The sequence below is a fragment of the Solanum dulcamara genome, chromosome 4, assembly GCF_947179165.1.
Source record: "Solanum dulcamara chromosome 4, daSolDulc1.2, whole genome shotgun sequence".
In the NCBI taxonomy this organism is placed as follows: domain Eukaryota; kingdom Viridiplantae; phylum Streptophyta; class Magnoliopsida; order Solanales; family Solanaceae; genus Solanum; species Solanum dulcamara.
Genome location: NC_077240.1, coordinates 2517440 through 2536448, shown reverse-complemented (window position 1 = coordinate 2536448; position 19009 = coordinate 2517440). Strand labels below are relative to the sequence as shown.

Genomic DNA, 19009 nt, shown 5'->3' with positions numbered 1-19009 from the left:
ATATATGACTGATTTTGTTATAGTTAAAAAGGCAACATGGCAATTCTTAAAACATGTAGATATCCGCCCTAAAATATTATTTTTCAAAGTTTAAAATACTCATTTTGTCAAGTTTCAATCATGTTCATGGTCAAATAATTCCACAAAAATAATAAATTTTGAACAAACTAGGGAAATATCATAAAATGTTTTTTTTTTCACATACAAATAAATTTAAACAAACTAGGAAAATATCATGAAATGTTTTTGTTCACATACTATTTCATTCCAAATAGTAAATACAATTTGTAGAATGTGTTATACCAGCATAATCTTTTATGTCTTAGAGCTTTTTTGAAATGTTGGTTGACCAACTTAAAGCCATTTTGTACTTAAAATAAACTCAATTTTTTTTTGAATATGTTTGACTTAGCTTCTTTAAAGCAGCAAACTAAGCTAAACAGACATTTAGAAAACTTTTTGAAGTTCAAGTAATTTGAAAAAGCAAAGTTAGTTGTCGGCTAAGCTTATTGCAAGTTTTGTATTTGCTTTTTCTATCTAAATTATTATTAGCTATTTATTAAACGAGTACTCCTCAAAATTAATGAGTCAACTGTCATATAAATAAAATTTTATGGGCAAATTAAATTGCCACACGCCTTTTATGTTGTATTCGTACACTTGATTTAGTCAACTTCGATGTGTACTTTGATAAATAGTTGGTTATGGTTCATGTAGTATCATATGACTACTTAATAAAACTCACAAGAACATGATACTTCAAGTGTGTTTTTAATTATTAACTTAATTTTAAAACTAACATACTTATTATAAATAATGTACGTATAAGTTATTCTATCTTTATGAATTTTAATTAGTTTTAAAGACGAGTTTTCAAATTTGAAAAACCTTTACAAATTTCTTAACTTATCCCAACACAATTTCAACTTTTCAAATAAATCAGTAATATTTTAAAGATATTTTGATCATTTTTCGTATATTATAATTTACTCTTTTTTTTCGTTTTGCTTTTTAAAGAGATCGAGAGAGATTTATTTCATGATATGACGTGTACACGTCCCATTGGTTACCAGGCTCCGTTTTCTTCAACTGTAAATTAGTCTTCGGTTAAACCGGATCCGGTTTAAACCCCCCATTTCACCCTTATAACCCCTTCAGTGAACTTGTACGTCGAGGGAGATCGAGAGATCTGTAATCCGACTTCGCTGCTTCCCCATATAAATATATCAATCTCTTTGTGTTCTTCATTCACCGAACCTATCTCATCCTTTTCCGATTACTTTCCGATCCGAATAGGTTACACTTCTATTTTTCTGAATCCTTACAGATCTCAGCTGTCGTCTCAGAAATGGCTCAACCTCTAGTGAAGAAGGATGACGATCGCGATGACGAAAGTACGTTTTGTTGTGAATTGTAGCAAAAGCTTTTTGTTTCATTCCTTATGTTAATTTGTCGGTGATTTTGCATTCAATTGTTTGGATTGTTGCTTTCGCTCGTGATTCTCGATGGAGGCTGCATATAGATCTGCATTGTGGTTTAGATTCTTCGTTAATTGTTTATGTGTTCAAGTGAATCTAGACGATAATGAGTCTGATTACAGCGGAATATTTGTGAATCAGCTTTTGTTACTCGCTGTTTTTTTTCCTCATTTCCTTCTGAGAATTAATTCTCAATGCTGCAAAACGTAATTCAGTCATAAATCTATGTTCAGAGTATTTAAATTTTAAGTTTTCAATAGTGGTGCGGTAGGTGTGAACCGGAATGATGTTGGGGAAAATTAATTTGCTCAGATTATACTGTGTAGTTTACACTGTAGAATTATCATATTCTGCTTAGATCTACCTATAGTTGGATTTACTATGTGTTTTAGTGGTGGAATGGCATTTTTATGTTGCATTTCTATGACAATGCAGTGGACTATTCCCCGTTTATGGGGATTGAGAAGGGTGCTGTTCTTCAGGAAGCTAGGGTTTTCAATGATCCTCAATTGGATGCAAGAAGATGCTCACAGGTATGGTGTTCTATTCTGTTAAAATTTGCTGTGCAAAAGTAAATTTAACTCTTGTTCTGTTTTGATGGCATGTTAAACTGGTTGGACTAATTTGTTCGTCTTGCCTTCATTTTTGGGTGCCTTTTCGGTGCGTCAGGTCATTACAAAGCTTTTGTATCTTCTGAATCAGGGCGAGGCGTTTACAAAGGTTAGCTCTAGAGCTATTAGTTTTGGCAGTAAAGCATGTATTCCTTTATATTTTTTGTCATGACTGTACAATGACATTTTACAAATTAAATGCCCCAAACCGTGGAAACAACCACAAATGCTTGTGTTAGGGTAGGCTGCCTACATAACATCGAATCTTGCGTGAACATGGGGTGCTTCGTACACTAGACTGCGATTTAAATGCCCCAAACCACCATTTAAAGAGGTAAAAGAAAACGTTGAAGAAATAGAGAGATGTGTGACATTAGCTATCTGACTAAAGCAACTCTATTTTATGAGAAAATGTATAAAGGTTCTGAATTCATCTGCGGGCATAGGGGTTCGGAAGATATGGATAAAACATGATTGTAACTCCTCGATATGCGTAGTCCGTTGTTCTTGCACTATGAATGCTATTATTTTTCATGAATTCTACTTCACTTTGCACCTCAAAAAACAATTTTTTTAATCCAGATTTTGTTTTGTCAAAAAAAAATCCAGATTTTTATGGCCCTACATAGAATTGGTATTAGCTGATCATGTCTTTTTATCTGTAGGTCATATCATATGTGACTTACCTTATCAAAATATAAAAAAGGAAAGTGGATAATATCACCTGCTATTGCATGTCTGCTTGAAGTGAAGGATTATTTTCAGTAATGCATTACATAAAGTGTGTTAGTATGATATATTTTATCACGTTAATGATTAATGATCTCGAAAGCATCTTAATGCTGCTATTCAAACACTAGTCTGATATGGCTGTGAATTATTTTCACATTATGCAATGATCAGCAGTTACAATTTTGGAATTTATATATCTGGTTAGTCAAATGGGGAAATTGCATACATCTTTAAACTAAAGTTGATTAGCCAAATTGATCTAAGACCTAGACAAACAACTTGCCAATATGTGCAGCAGATCAAAGAGAATTTCCCTCCCTTGAAGTGTTTCCCCTTTCTTTGCTTCGTCTTGGTGTGCATTTTAAAATTTTTTTTTGATAGCCGAGAAATCCATTTGTGGCCCGCCCTTTGGACCAACCATATTACTGGAACCATTTGCTAGTGCTGTAAATTTTTGTTTTAGCCCATGTAGATACTTCTGTCATGTACATGATATGGATCTTTGAAAAGAAGCTCTCCTTATTGCCATTTTTAATTTGCAAACTGAAGCAAACTAAATATTCCTGCCTTTTCTATAATTGAGATTTTTAGTCCTTCTCGTCCCTTAGGACAGAAAGTGGTGAAGTAGCGAGATTACAATCTCTTTTGTTGGAAATCCACGAAAGTGGTTGCTCCATCAGATATCTTTACGTCACTTTGATGACATTCTCTCTCTCTCTCTCTCTGTCTCTCTTCCTGTGAGACTTCCACTTAAGTTGTTTTAATTTGTAGGTTGAGGCTACAGAAGTCTTCTTTTCTGTCACAAAACTCTTTCAGTCAAAGGATATTGGTCTCAGGAGAATGGTGTATCTGATAATTAAAGAGCTTTCTCCCTCCGCAGACGAGGTTAGATACCAATCGATTTCTTCTTTTTTTCCTGTAAGGTTCCACTCCTCCTTTGAATGAAATTAACATATGGTTTCATTGCCTCCAAAAGGTTATCATTGTTACGAGCTCTCTTATGAAGGACATGAACAGCAGAACTGATATGTATCGGGCAAATGCTATTCGTGTCCTTTGTCGAATCACGGATGGGACACTTCTCACCCAAATAGAGAGATACTTGAAACAAGCCATTGTTGACAAAAATCCTGTTGTTGCAAGTGCTGCCCTTGTGAGTGGAATCCATTTGCTTCAGGTAAGGTTTCAAGAACACTTTTTCATTTTTTGCTCGTTTGGTGGTATCTTCCTAACTCTCCTTGGCCTATGTTTCTTTTCACAGACAAATCCAGAAATTGTGAAAAGATGGAGTAATGAGGTACAAGAAGCTGTTCAATCAAGGGCAGCTCTTGTTCAGTTCCATGCACTGGCCCTGTTGCACCAGGTATGATATCTGCTTTATAATTAACCAATTTTGCTTTGATTTTTTATTTATATCATAAATTTTTTGTTTGTTTACACAATTATATCGAGTAAGTCCTCATAATTAATGTGTTGAAGCCCCCAAGGCTTACTTCAAGTGGCAAAGGTTGAGGGACTTGTGACTTAGGTCACGGGTTCGATTCCTATGCCATGCAAACTAAGCTTGATATTTTAAGTGTAGAAGGGTAGAGGAGCGGACCCATTATCCCTGAATTTCGAAAGCCTCCCTTGGTCCTAAGGGTTTGCCCCGGATAGATTTCATGGTCATAAAAAAATTAAGTATTGTAGTTTGACGGTAGGTTTTTGACTTGTATGGAACTTTTATTATTATTAGCATTATTTTGGTGTATTTCTAACGTAATTTCCAGTTATATTTTATTTATTATGATGATGATATGATATAACATTAAATGAATAAATGAAGATTCATATAGCTGACCCCAACTTGTTTGGGACTGGGGCGTGGTTGTTGTATACTGTATTGAAGTAGTACTAGTCCTCATATATCCCTAGTTGATTTCATGTTCTTAAATATTAAAATATCTTGTGGGTTCCCTTTCATTCAATGCTCAGGTTTTAACATGCCTTTGGTCTCTGGTTTCCTACCACCTGCTAATGTGTTGCGTTTTTTTATATTCTACTATTCATTAAAATCGCAGCAGTACTAATTCTTTCATTTTTTTTTGGTTCTTATAATGTTTTGAAGATAAAGTGTTAATAGATCATATGACAGGTTATGTTTTCCTAGGTCTTGACATGTGCAAGGTTCACACACCTGATATGATTTGCTTTCTGCTTTTACAGATTCGGCAAAATGACCGTTTAGCTGTTAGCAAGCTAGTTACCAGTTTGACAAAAGGGAGTGTCCGCTCGCCTCTAGCTCAATGCCTTTTGATTCGCTATACTAGTCAGGTGCCTTCTTTTTCCCCTCCCCCATTTTCCCTCTAGCTTTAGTGATGATGTAATTATTTGATTGGGCTTTTGCCTACTGGAAAGAAATCCTTATTCTGGATTATTTATGGTGAGTTGGATTCATATATTTTCAGGTTATAAGAGAATCTGGCATTAGTCAAACAGGAGATCGGCCATTCTATGACTATTTAGAGAGTTGTCTTCGTCACAAAGCGGAAATGGTTATTTTTGAAGCAGCTAGGGCAATCACAGAGCTTAACGGTGTGACTACTCGAGAATTAACTCCTGCTATTACTGTTCTACAGCTCTTTTTAAGCTCTTCTAAGCCAGTTCTTAGGTTTGCTGCTGTCCGCACTTTGAACAAGGTGATTCATCAATGCTTCCACATCAGGAAAACCCTATCTCTGTTTTGTAAACAAATATTTGAACTTAATTCTTTTATGATATTGATTTTTATATCACTAAAAGTAGTACTGATTGGTTACAATATTAACCTTCTTAAACTTTGTAACTGAAAAAGCTTAATTTGAAATGTTTGAACCATGTTTAGGTGGCAATGACACATCCTATGGCTGTGACTAATTGCAACATTGATATGGAGAGTCTGATTTCTGATCAAAATAGGAGCATTGCAACTCTGGCTATCACAACTCTACTCAAGACCGGGAATGAATCTAGCATTGATCGTCTAATGAAGCAGATCACTAACTTCATGTCTGACATTGCTGATGAGTTTAAAATAGTGGTGGTTGAAGCCATTAGATCATTGTGTTTGAAGTTCCCGCTTAAGTACAGATCATTGTGAGTAATCATGGACTTCTCTTAGAAACCTGGATATCAGTATATAATATATGTATGCAAAACTCAACATGCAAAAAAAAATAAAATTGGGTGTGTGTGTGGGGGGGGGGGGGGATACATCTTTTTTGTTACTTCTTTACAATCACTTGACATGGATTTTTTTTTTTTTAACAACAATAGGATGAATTTCTTGAGCAATATTTTGAGGGAAGAAGGTGGATTTGAGTACAAGAAAGCTATCGTTGATTCAATTGTGATCCTGATTAGAGATATCCCAGATGCTAAAGAAGGTGGACTGCTTCACCTATGTGAATTCATTGAGGACTGTGAATTTACTTATCTTTCTACTCAGGTTAATTTCCTCTATTCTTGCTAACCCTGATTTTCTTATCTATCCACATTATTTCATTGTAATTTTTGTTTTCATTTGGTTTATGTGATCTTGTATTTATTTATTTCTCAACTTGATCTATCCATAGATACTGCACTTTCTTGGAAATGAAGGACCTAAGACCTCTGACCCCAGTAAGTACATTCGATACATATATAATCGGGTGATACTTGAAAATGCAACAGTTCGGGCCAGTGCGGTGAGCACCTTAGCGAAGTTTGGTGCCTTGGTTGATTCATTAAAGGTAGAATTGTTCTGGTTTCAGTTTGTGTCATGACTGAATGCTGCATTTTGACTTTAAAACTGTTTCTTTAATATGCTGCAGCCTCGTATATTTGTGCTGTTGAAACGTTGTCTGTTTGACAGTGATGATGAGGTTAGTCTTTAGATTTCATGTCTTTGGTTTTTTTAATTCTTTATTTCTTTGTTAATGATTACTTTATCCTTTTCCTTTCATGTTAATCCGGAAAAACATTCTTTGATTTGTGAAATTTAGGGCCCTGTATATATGACCATGAGCAATCATGTGCTCACTCAAGTATTGTTGTTTCCAATCCCAAAAAAAAAAGGAAGGAAGAGAATTAATAATTCCCTGATTAACATTCATGGTGTTGGATTTGCAGAACTCTTTGGCATTTTTACTCATAAGAATTCCCTTTACCAACCGAAAATGGTTGAGCCTTCAGCTTGTCTTCTTTCCCTCCCCCATATCTTGTTGTCATTAAACTACAAAGAAAGTATTCCTTGTCTTTACTGTTTAAATATGTTTCAATTCCTTTATGGCTAGTAACTCAGATTTCATTTGTGTTGCATGAACTTGTTTTTAGCAACCTCCATATGTGAGAAATCATCTGAAATGAACTACATATCTGAGTATCTGCATCTCCTTACTTATAAGAAACAGAGTGTTTTGTCATGAATGAAGTTTTAAAACTTCAGCCAGCTTTTTCTTTTTCATTTTCTGTCTTTGTAACTCTGGTAAATGAATCAAATAGTTCTCTATTTGTGATATGTGTTTTTGTTTGTGTTATAATTTTTTTTCAGTTATCTCTTTCTAGACTTCAATGATTGCGATATGTGTTTCTACTTGTGTTATAATCTTTTTAGTTTATAAGTGTTGAAATCTTTTGGCAGGTCCGTGACCGTGCAACACTTTACTTGAATACCCTTGGTGGTGATGGTGCAGTTGTTGAAACTGATGAAGAGGTGAAAGAATTCCTTTTTGGTTCACTCGATGTCCCTTTAACCAATCTGGAAACCAGTTTGAAGAATTATGTATGTAGCTTCTCTCTATTATGATCTCTGTTTCTTTTTGCATTTGTTATCTCATGTTTTTGCTATAATGGTGGCAGGAGCCCTCAGAGGAGCCATTTGATATTCATTCTGTGCCTAAGGAAGTCAAATCTCAACCCTTGGCAGAGAAGAAAGCACCTGGTAAAAAGCCAACTGGTTTATCTGCTCCACCGGTGGCCCCCACTTCCACTGTTGATGCATATGAAAGATTACTCTCCTCTATTCCAGAATTTGCCAGCTATGGGAAGCTTTTCAAGGTTCGTTGATCGATATTCATAATCATTTATTTTCTATGGTGTTTCTTTTGTATATGTTTAAGCTAATAATTTTTTTCCATGTATGACCAGTCATCTGCGCCAGTGGAGCTTACAGAAGCTGAAACAGAATATGCAGTTAATGTTGTCAAGCACGTTTTTGACAGTCATATCGTGTTCCAGTACAACTGCACCAACACTATTCCTGAACAATTGCTGTTGAATGTATTAAACTTTTCTTTGGAGGAATTTCTTGCATTTTAGTTTGACCTGATCATCATTTTGAAGTGTTATTTGCCTGCTACAGGTCAGTGTTATAGTAGATGCTTCTGAAGCTGAGGAATTTTCTGAAGTAGCATCCAAACCTCTCAAGTCCCTTCCATATGATACCCCAGGGCAGACATTTGTGGCTTTTGAGAGACCGGAAGGAGTCCCTGCTGTTGGGAAATTCTCAAACACGTTAAGGTTCATTGTTAAAGAGGTATAATTCTCCTGAATTATTTTGTGAACAGATTTGGATGGAGTCTATGACTTGAGAGATGACCATGTTTAGTTTAGCTTTTCTGGTTGTCATGTAACTTGTATGTATCGAAAAATCTTCTCTATAGTCTATGAATAGAGAAGCTTATATCTGATATTTTAATTTGGATATGGATTTTTGAGCTGCGATCACTTGTTAACAACTATACCAGCCATGTGAATTGTGTGGAGCATCTTGACTAAGGCGTCTTCCTTCCATAATAGTAGCTGCATCACTATAACCATCTTTTATAGCTCAGTCTGTCCAAAATAATAGGTGCATCAGAAATAATTTGTGTTATAGTCCTCCAAAATCTTGAAGAACTAATTTTGTTGGACCCTGTTCTTCTAAACTACATGATTCAGATAGAGTATTAAACTCTAGACCCAACCAAACTAACAACAGGAGGAGTGAATGAATTCTTAGCAATCCTTCGCAGCCCAACCTCCAAAAGGATAACAAAAAGAACAACTGTTTTTGGTTCTTTCCGTTGTAGTATTCGATGGTTCTGATTATGAAATGTAGCTCCTTGTATCTTGCCAAATTGTTTCTAAGATATCTTTCCTATGCAATGTGATGATATGCTATGCTAATCTTTGGTGATTCACTAGGTGGATCCATCTACTGGTGAGGCTGAAGATGATGGTGTCGAAGACGAGTACCAGCTAGAAGACCTTGAGGTTGTTTCAGCAGATTATATGCTAAAAGTAGGAGTGTCCAACTTTAGGAATGCATGGGAGAGTTTGGGAGCAGATTGTGAAAAGGTAGATGAATATGGTCTCGGACCAATGGAAGGCCTAACTGAAGCTGTAAATGCAGTCATCAGCCTTCTTGGCATGCAACCTTGCGAGGTTTGTCTTTCATTCATGGTTTTAATCAACTCAAACACTCTGTTAGAACTCTTTTAAAGCAAGGGCATACTTTACAGATTACCTATTCATATTTGGTCGAACCTTTTCTGAGCAGCATATTTCTCTTTATGTGGAATCTTAAACCGTTCTATGATGTTTCTCCAGGGTACTGAGGTAGTCCCAAGCAATTCAAGATCACACACATGTTTATTATCTGGTTTATACATTGGCAATGTAAAGGTTCTAGTTCGGTTATCATTTGGAGTCGGTGGGCCAAAGGAGGTTGCTATGAAACTGGCTGTTAGGTCTGAAGATATATCTGTCAGCGATGCAATTCATGAAATTGTTGCAAGTGGCTAGTTTTGTTGGATGAGCTGAAGATTAATACTCGTAATGGATAGTAGAAGCACTTTTTTTTTTGTTTTTTTTACCAAGTAAATTTGGTCAGTTCAGAACTGTGAGATACTCTTCAGTGAGTCAGTCGGCTGAGGGAATTCAAACATTAAAATTGGCTTTCTCGTTATTTCTCTGTTTTTTTTTTGTTCCAAGGAAAGAGTGATAGTTCTAGCCCGTATATTTTGCATTATATTGTTAAAAGTATTACCTGATGTACTTGGTCTGAGATACATTGTTGGCACCATGCTTGTTGTATTCATTCCAAATTTTGCGATCATGATGGTTCATTCTTCGTGTGATTGGAAGTGTATTACTAAAAGTCAACTCTAAGTTGGTCTGAATCACAGTCCTTTGGCCTCTTCTCACCCCTTTAATTGTGCAAGGAAGAGGTCAGCATCATAAAGTGACTAAACAATAACTAAATAAGATTAACGATCACTGTAAAGATGATGCATTATATTAGAGACAATCTGGCGAAATATATTTACATGAAATTAGTCTTTCACCCTTAAAAAAAGTACTGATAAAGAGCTGCATATAAAACATGAAGCAGAATTTTTGAAAAAAGTCATTTCCATTTAGCATAAAATCTTTGATCACTCCACAACAACATTCTTTTCAAGGGAATTAGAACATTTCTTTCCTTGAGATGCAAATGTCTAGGAACAATCCGGTTTCTAAGGCTGAAAGCGAAGTACTGAGGAAATTGTTTTAGTTCCTCAAGATCCCTCCTCATATACTCAACCAAATACTCATACTTAGGCCATAAGTTGTGTTCAATGCTGTAACCAAATATAGCAGGAAATCTAGCACAAAACTTGGCTGATTCTTCATAGGAAAACCCAATTCCCTGCAAAAATCTAACTTTTTCTTGCAATTTATCCACTCGGGTATTGAGAAGATGAGCATTTAAGTTTGTTGGCAAGTTCAAATTTCCAATTTCCAGTTCTCTAAGATAAAGCAGTGTTGGTCTCAAACAGAATGGGACATTGGATTCAAGAATTTGAGGACATCGAAGAATTAAACCTCGAGTTTCTTCTGGGGTTGCAGCTAAATCAGACTTGAAGAAATCAACTACAGATTCAACATTAAATTCAGAAGAAAATACATGGTCACAAACAAGAGCAATTCTCGATATATCAGCTTGGGAAAAGCCTTGGGAATTGAGGAAGTTCACAGTGGATAAAATTTGGGAAAGGGATTCTGGGGATGGGGTTGTTTTGTAGGTTTTGGTACCAGGCTTGATAATGCCAAGAGATTTTAGATAACGAAGATTTTCACGGTGAGAAGTATGAAATCTGAGGAGGAGAGGAGGATTTGGAGATGAAAAAAAGTGGATATTTGTGGCAGAGATGAAGATGTTTTTTGTTGGGATAGAAGAGCAAAGAAACATAGCTTCTTTTAGCCACATGTATCTACATTGTCTATTTTTCACGTGGCTCCACATATTTATATGAGTTGTATCATATATGACAATATATTTCTTTCCTCCCAAATTGTTCACAATACAAATAGTACTTGACAGTCTTTCTTATTAAAGTAAAATACCTTTTAACATATTGTTCAGAATGTACTCCCTTTTTTTCTTCCCATAACCGTCGTGTTCGGAGAAGCTGGTGTATACCTCAACTAATATCACAGACCACCTATTACTTCCCGCTGACATAAATGATAAATAACTATGCTCATCAAGATTTGAATAGATGGAAAGAAATCACCTAATATTTTTGCCTCCATGAAATTAAACATGAAATATGATACAACCCACTTCATTGACCACTAGGACACACCTTAGGCACCAACATGTACATAGTTTTACCTCTGCAAAAGGAATACTTTTACCCTTGTGCAATTACAAACAAGTTGACAATATTACCGGCACAAATATAGATAGAATTCTCAAATATTATAGAAAACCTGAAAACAATGAAAATTTTTACAAAATAAAAAATAAAAACATCTTGTTAATGGAGACATTGAAGCTGGAGGAAAAAAAAATAGGAAAATTGAGAAACAGGAAAAAGTTTATGCGTAGGCTGTTCCGTCAGCTGAACAATTTCAATATCACAACTTTTCGATGGTGGCAAAAGTAAAGCTTGTTTCATTCTTCAAGCTTTTTAGAAAAAGAATTTTAATTACATAAGCAGCTGAAACCATCAGACAATTTTGAGAACAAACAGGTTATTTCTTTACAACTGGTGATGGTCTAGTTAATATTTGTCAGATTCATCTGATCACATGTGGGAACACTTTGGTTTATCTGACTGAAATATTAACTGGAATTCAAGAGATCTACAGGTTATGAAGATGCCAAGGAAACGTGAATCATCATAGGCTGGACATGAAAGAAAATGATAATGAAGAGGAGTTGGAAATAAATAACAGAATGAGATGTTTCATCACTCAGATCACACTTCTGTGCCCTCCAAAAGCCCAAATCTGCCAAAGGAAAAAAGAAATTAAGATCTTGATTAACAGTAGAATACATAGGAAACTGAACTGTGATGCAATCAGAGAAATCTACTGCAGAGAAAATAGAAGAGAAAGAGATGAGCATCGCTTGATTGTAAGTCCTTTTTTTTTTTGAAAGAGAATATCAATTGTGTGGTAATTGACTGTAAATCTTTTCTTTCAGGTAATTATTTGATATTCAAGGCTAACCGCCATGAAGGCTAGTCCAAAGGGCAAAGCTGAGGCCCCAAAACTTCAAGGTACTGGAATAGTTCAGAAAATAATTACACTCACTATTGACCATGTATATAAACAGAAAAAAAAAACCTGTAAACAAATGTATTTCATGAGAATAAAAATATAGTAAAAGCTTAAAACATGGGAGTAGGAATTTGGTTAGTATGAAGTGGCACGAACAAAACAAATATATTCTGTGAAACAAAATATCTTAGGACATGAACCTAGCCAAGAGAGGAAGGAAGGAAAATACAAGGATTTATGGGGAAGTTCAGAAACTAGATACGGAAATATTTATTACTCTAACCATGGTTAGGACTTCGTTAAATTAAACAAAACTCAATCATGAATTTCAAAAAATGACGTGAGTTTCCCATTCAAGTAAGAACTTGGGGAAACGGAGAGGAGCTCCATCCATTATTCGTATAAGTTCTTCCCTCATGCACATAACTCTCTAGTTCAATGGTTCTAAACTTCTAATAAATTAGATTTCTTCATCTCATTAAAATTTTGCTTGATACTTGAAAACCATAATGTAGTTTTCTTGTTCATTAGAAAATGAAAACCACTGTAAAGCTTACCTTCAGGTTTGTATCCCAACTTCCTGTACATAGGGCGCTTCCATCAGCTGACAGTCCCAGACAACTTATTCGCCCTTCATGAGAGTTTTGAACTGATCCCAAGTTTAGGACCACCTATTGATTTAAAATAGTTAAGTCAAGCAATAAGGCTGATGCCAGATAAGAAGACCAAAGACATCATAAACATGTACAAACAAACAATCAAAATGAAAATGCAATCTGGAAAGGAAAATGGTTGTAATAAATTTAAAATGTTACTTATTAAAAAAGAAGAGATGTCTATGAGTATGCTTGGACCAAGAATTGTCTCAAAATGTTTGCAAACTATTATGTCCAGAATGATAGAAGAATATTTTGGAGAAATGAGTTAAAAGCAAGATGCAACTTTCTCTTACCTTTGCTAATAGGGTGTCCCACACGTAACAATCACCATTAGAGTACCCGACGAAGAGAAGACGGCCTGAGATAGAAAATGCCATGGAAGTCACGTGAGGGATATCACCCTCACCATGAGGCTGGTAGTATACTTGCAGCTGGTGTCCAGTCCTAATGTCAAATAATCTGCAGGTTCCATCATCTGAACCAGTTCCAAATCTATTACCATCGGGGAAGAACTTTACAGTAGTAACATCCCCCTCATGACCATGAAATGTTCGTTGAGCTCGACTAGCAACACGGGTGTCCCACAGACGAGCAGTTGTGTCACAAGACCCAGACACAAACAGTCTGGGGTTTGATGAACTAATTGAGACACTGGACAAATGGAAAAGAAATAAGATAACTTGCCACTATACAAGCAGGAAAATATGTTTACATACCGAAAAGTTCAAGGACAAAGAGTATAATTGCATAGCTCATTGATCACCAACTTACCTTGATACATCTGCAGTGTGCCCAGATTGAAACTCACCTCCAAACACAGAAGTTCTTAGGCCAGTAGTTATATCCCAAAGTACACATGTTTGATCACCAGAACCAGTTATTAGGTGAGTATCTTCATCTGGAACATACTGACACGAAGACACATACCCTTTATGCCCACTAAGCATTCTTGATACTGGATGGATCCCATCCTTATCGATTGGTGAATTTAAGTTGAAGATAGAGCAAGCACTGTCGAGGCCACCGCAAGCAACAGACTGTCCACTAGGAGAGAAAGCACAGGTCATAACCCAAGCACATGGAAGCTTAATTGCATGGGTTTTCTGGCTTGTGAGAGCATTCCACACTATTAATCTACCATCTTGGGATGCACTGACTATACGATTTTTTTCAGGAGTCCAGTCCAGTGAATAGACCTGCAACAATTTTTTTAAGCTTTTGGTAATACAACTTCACAATTACTAAGTAAAACCCCATCATATTATGATATCCAACATCATCAACTAAATTGCCATGGATGATGATGTTTCCTTATGGTCATACAACATACTCTGTACAATATGATGTTTCCTTATTTACTTGCAATGGCCTCTCCATCAATACATCAACAAAGTTTTTAGAGGATATTTTTTTTTTTGATTTGCACCGGGTGTCCGAGTCTCTTAGAGCCCCGACTAATCCCGGGGGGACACAGGCCCTCGGCAAGGATTTTCCCACAAGTGCACCACGGTTAATTTAGGTTTTACTCAGGCCAGCCCTTAGAAATTGTTTGCACCCAGTGGGTTTCGAACTTGAGACCTTGAAAGGGAGCAAACCCCAAGGCTCAAGTCAAGTGCCACCAGGCCAACCCCTGAGGGTTAAGTTTTTAGAGGATATTATACACACATAAAGAAGCAAAAGTCAGGAGCAAGTATGATTAATAAAGTATTCTCACTCCATTTAGTGAGTACTGGTACTTGGTGTTATGCAATTGTAGTAGTTCACGAGTATGATGCTTCCTTAATTACTTGCTTTAGTCTCTCCACAAGTGGATTGTCAATTTTGATCTCTCACATTGTATACTCTTCCTATACAATTTTCTCTTCTTCTCTACTCTTTTTTGGAATTCTTGAACGAGAATAGGATGTTGCTCCCTTTATCATTTGTTTAAGAACTTGCTTAATATGTTACAAGGATTATTGACTATATAGTTTTAGTATCTATTATTTACTTTTTAATTTAAGAAATGAAAGATTTTCTTAATATGTTATTTCTATTGAGATCCTTGGTCATTTATCTATGCAAATTTAATATTTTCTATTTTTGTATTAAATTGCGCTTCAGTTGAAAAAAGCATGCCTTAACTTCACGCTTCGGTGAAGCAAGCCCTCATTGCTTTTTTTTAATTCTCAATTTCCAAAGCACTAGCTTACAGCTAGTTAGATGTTACCTTGATATGATAGTTATCATTCTTTCCTAATGTCCAAGTTTCTAGGTGGCACGTATTAGTGACCAAGCAATATCCTTCCATAAAAAGTATTGCCTTCGTTTCTATTTATTTGTCTTACTTTCCTTTTCAGTCCATTTAAAAAAAAATGTTTCTTTCCTTTTTTGACAACTCTTTAATTCTAACTTTCCACATGACACGTTTAAGACCACAAGATTAAAAGGACATTTTGGTACATTCTACATATCTTTAGTTTAAGACCACAAGATTCAAAAGTATACTTTCTTAAACTCCGCGTTAAGTTAAAACCAGACAAACAAATTGAAACAGAAGGAGTATAATGTATCATTTAGGTTGAAGAAACTATGGATGAAAATAGATTTTGATCATCTGTGTTAGACTATTGTCAAGGATTAATTAATCTGCTCCTGCTGCTTTGATCTTCTTCTACTGCTCCATGCCTCCTCTTCTAGTTTATTATTTCTAAGAATTTTTCTGTAGCCATGTTATGTTTTGACTCAATTGACACCTTGTCGAGTAACATTACTCACAATGTACTAGGTTTTGTCACTTCCAATCATACAATGGTTGTTGGTTTAACTTCAAAACCCAATTACCTCGCACACCCAGCAATTATTAGGCTACTGAAGGAGAATGTGAAAAAAAACAGTGGAGTAGACGAAAGAAAGAAAAGAGGCTACTTTTAATCCTCATATAGCAGCCAAAACATTGGATAATAGAGTAATTTGAACATTAACTTGCTCGGTCCTCACTAAATTCATGCACAGTTCAAAAAATTCTGTGTCAGACTTTCAAATGTACTCGCTTTAATGCACCACTAACCGTTAAACATACTAACAGGCAACAACCATAAACCAAAAAGACAAAAATCCACAATCTCAAATTCTCGTCCTGAGCTTAAATATTAAGTAATACTCCCCCTCTTCAAAAAAAACAAATAGATAAAATCACTAGCTAATACTTCATGTTCCTTTGGATAGAAAAATTCACTTGAAATATTAATTGAAACGTTTAGTTTCGCAAACGAAAAATCACATCAAGATTCCAGAATAGAATCCGTTAAGTTGTGAAAGTAATGGATCAAACATTTCGTATGTCCCAGATGAAAAGGTGTTATCGACATGTAAATTGGGACAAATAAAGCATGAATTTGGTTGTATAAATTTTAATCTAAAATTCACAAAAATGGATAAAGTATCTATCTTACCTTTCCAGTGTGTCCTTGCAGGATCCTACAACAAACCAGATCTGTTGGGCCGAAGGTTACCGTAGTTTTACCTTGCAACTTTGCATACCCAGAAACTGAGCCAAAAAAAAATAACAAAACAATCAGATCTCTAAGTAATTACAGAAACAGCTTTAAATAATAAAGAAGTAGAAGGAACTAACCATCTGTGTCCAGTAATTGGAGACGCTTCTGCTTAAGTTTTTCACGGAGATCATTTACAGTCTGTGTAGCGGCCATGTGCCGCTCTTTCAGCTCCGCAACTGACATTTCTTTAAGAAAATTTAAGCATAATTTTCACAAAATCGAAACAAATGTTTTGCTTGAATTAGGGTTTCTGATGAAGAAAGAGAAAAAGGAGAGAGAAAGGAGTCTGGCTGAGACAGCGGCGAGTCACGGAAGTTGGTGGTGGTGTGAAGGTGGTTTCAGCCTTTTACAGAGAGTTGTTTGACTGATAGCCGCCGGGCCCACATCTGTGCATGACGTGTACTAGTGGGGTCCATAATGACTTCACGATTTCTTCTTTGGGCTTCCGGCCCAAAAGAGAGTTATTTTTAAGCTGTTGACCCACGGGAATTTTTTTTTTTGTTTGGATGAACCTATTTTTTTTTAAACGGTTTATAATTTATAAGTTATTTTAAATTAAGTAGATGTAATTTTTTTTATTTATTTATAAGCTGATTAAAATAAGTCTATTCAAATAAATTCAATTATTTATTGAGACTTATTTTAAACACAAAATAACTTTAAATTGGTCAGTCAAACACTTTAAAAAAATTGAAAACAACTTATAAGAAATCTATAAGTCAATCCAAACGGGCTCATATTTTGATTAGGTAGCTTTTAACATATTTATAATTTGCATACTTAACTTCTCACGTGTTTTAATCAATATCATGTAATAATTTTATTTTTAACGTTAAATAGAACGTTAATAAGTAATTTTAAAATGAAAAAATGATTCTACTCAGGAGCATTCAAATTTTTAGCTTCACTATAATCGCTTTAGTTGACATAAGGCTTTGAGTCAACTTGTCTAGGACATTGACTGCTTCTCTCCAGGTAAAATTTCTATTTGATGGCTAATTATCATGTGATTTTTTGTTAAATCATGTGGTAAGTAATTCTAGATTTAATTTATTGGATGGATGCCTGCTATAAATGTTTGACTAATAGCAAATTGGGTCCACAAAGTATGACTCGTTCTAGTAAGGTCCACGACGACGATGAGTCCTCTTTGGGCTTCCTAACCATAGTAAATTTATGATATGTCATTGATCTAGAATTATTTTTTTTAATGATATCTTATAATTGATATGCATGAAATTCTTTTTTATCTATCAAAAAGGTGAATTCAGATCTTATCTTCAAATACAATATATAAATAATGTTTTATGTTTTAAAAGTTAGCTTCTCAACATTTCATACATTAAATAATTCAAATTCAAATATATTTTAAAGTGAAAAAAAGACTTTATCCTGAAATATTCGTTTTTTCCCCCTTCAAAACTCACTTTTGTGACCTTAGCATTGAGTCAACTTGTGTAGGACTTTTAATATTGATTGCTTCTCACCAAGTAAAACCCTTTTCTATTCCGACCGTTAATTATTGTGTGATGTCTTTGTTGTAAACAAAAAAAAGGGCAGCCCGATGCACTAAAGCTCCCGCTGTGCGCGGGGTCCGGGGAAGGGCCTGACCACAAGGGTCTATTGTAAACAAGGTATGTGAATTTATTACCCTAGATTTGATGAATAGATGCAAACACATTTGTTTTAAATATGGTAATTTGTGAGATTCGGCTACGGATGACAAGAGAGCGAAGCGGGATAATTTTTAGGTTATATGGGATGGTTGAAGGTTTAAGGCTAAGCGGGGTGGGATGATGCAGTGCGGATATTTTTTAAAAAATTGATGTGAAGCGGGATAGGTTACGGATTTAAACAAAACAAAAAGATAATTAAAAATCTCTTTCATTTTTGAGTGAAAAATTGAAAAACGTGAGCTTGTACCTAGCATAACCTATATTCTTATTTGCTTGACTTGCATATTAAGGCATTAAAGTTCACAAACTCAAATTTTCAAACAATTCAAAAGTAAGGTATCACTACTCTTTTGGTTTTTAAAAATATGTGAAATATGATGATGAACATATAGTACTACTTAAATTAAATAAATTTAATCCTTAATCACACAATCTATCAAAATCTGTTGGCTTTTGAAAGATGCAAAAACAATTTAGCATTATTGAATTTTTATTTAGCTTTTCTAGATTTTTCAAAAAAAATGTGCACAATGTTTGTTTTGATTGTTACTTAAATTCTATTGTATCGTATCGTTTAAATTCATCGTTAATGACGAAAAGACCCATTTTATGTAATGACCGATTTGGTGTGTTCGCGTCGTTACCTTAATTTTTTCTTTTCATTTTATCTTTATTTATTATTTAATAATTATATTTCATCTTTTACCCTACCTTTTTATAGTAATTCTATCCCGTATCCTACTTTTTTTGTAAGTTTTATCATTAAATCATGAATGCATGACA

The 19009-nt window shown here is 35.0% G+C and overlaps 3 protein-coding genes across 3 annotated transcripts; 1 reads left to right on the top strand and 2 right to left on the bottom strand.

Moving 5' to 3' along the window:
* The first annotated feature begins 1153 nt into the window (after window positions 1-1153).
* LOC129885454 (coatomer subunit gamma) lies at window positions 1154-9917 on the top strand. Its single transcript, XM_055959735.1, has 18 exons — window positions 1154-1394; window positions 1914-2011; window positions 2148-2198; window positions 3593-3706; window positions 3798-3998; window positions 4083-4184; window positions 5027-5134; window positions 5269-5499; window positions 5685-5935; window positions 6116-6287; window positions 6415-6570; window positions 6652-6702; window positions 7461-7601; window positions 7679-7876; window positions 7967-8098; window positions 8181-8354; window positions 9005-9244; window positions 9410-9917. Exons 1-18 carry the CDS (start codon window positions 1349-1351, stop codon window positions 9602-9604), a joined length of 2661 nt encoding a protein of 886 aa, XP_055815710.1. The 5' UTR covers window positions 1154-1348; the 3' UTR covers window positions 9605-9917.
* A 284-nt stretch (window positions 9918-10201) lies between these two features.
* LOC129885456 (transcription termination factor MTEF1, chloroplastic) lies at window positions 10202-11102 on the bottom strand. The gene has a single exon (XM_055959737.1). It carries the CDS (start codon window positions 11085-11087, stop codon window positions 10209-10211), a length of 879 nt encoding a protein of 292 aa, XP_055815712.1. The 5' UTR covers window positions 11088-11102; the 3' UTR covers window positions 10202-10208.
* Window positions 11103-11646: 544 nt separating this feature from the next.
* On the bottom strand, window positions 11647-16985 carry LOC129885455 (guanine nucleotide-binding protein subunit beta). Its single transcript, XM_055959736.1, has 6 exons — window positions 16628-16985; window positions 16446-16540; window positions 13783-14207; window positions 13305-13662; window positions 12910-13023; window positions 11647-12079 (listed from the first exon to the last, which is right to left on the bottom strand). Exons 1-6 carry the CDS (start codon window positions 16731-16733, stop codon window positions 12044-12046), a joined length of 1134 nt encoding a protein of 377 aa, XP_055815711.1. The 5' UTR covers window positions 16734-16985; the 3' UTR covers window positions 11647-12043.
* Window positions 16986-19009: the final 2024 nt, after the last annotated feature.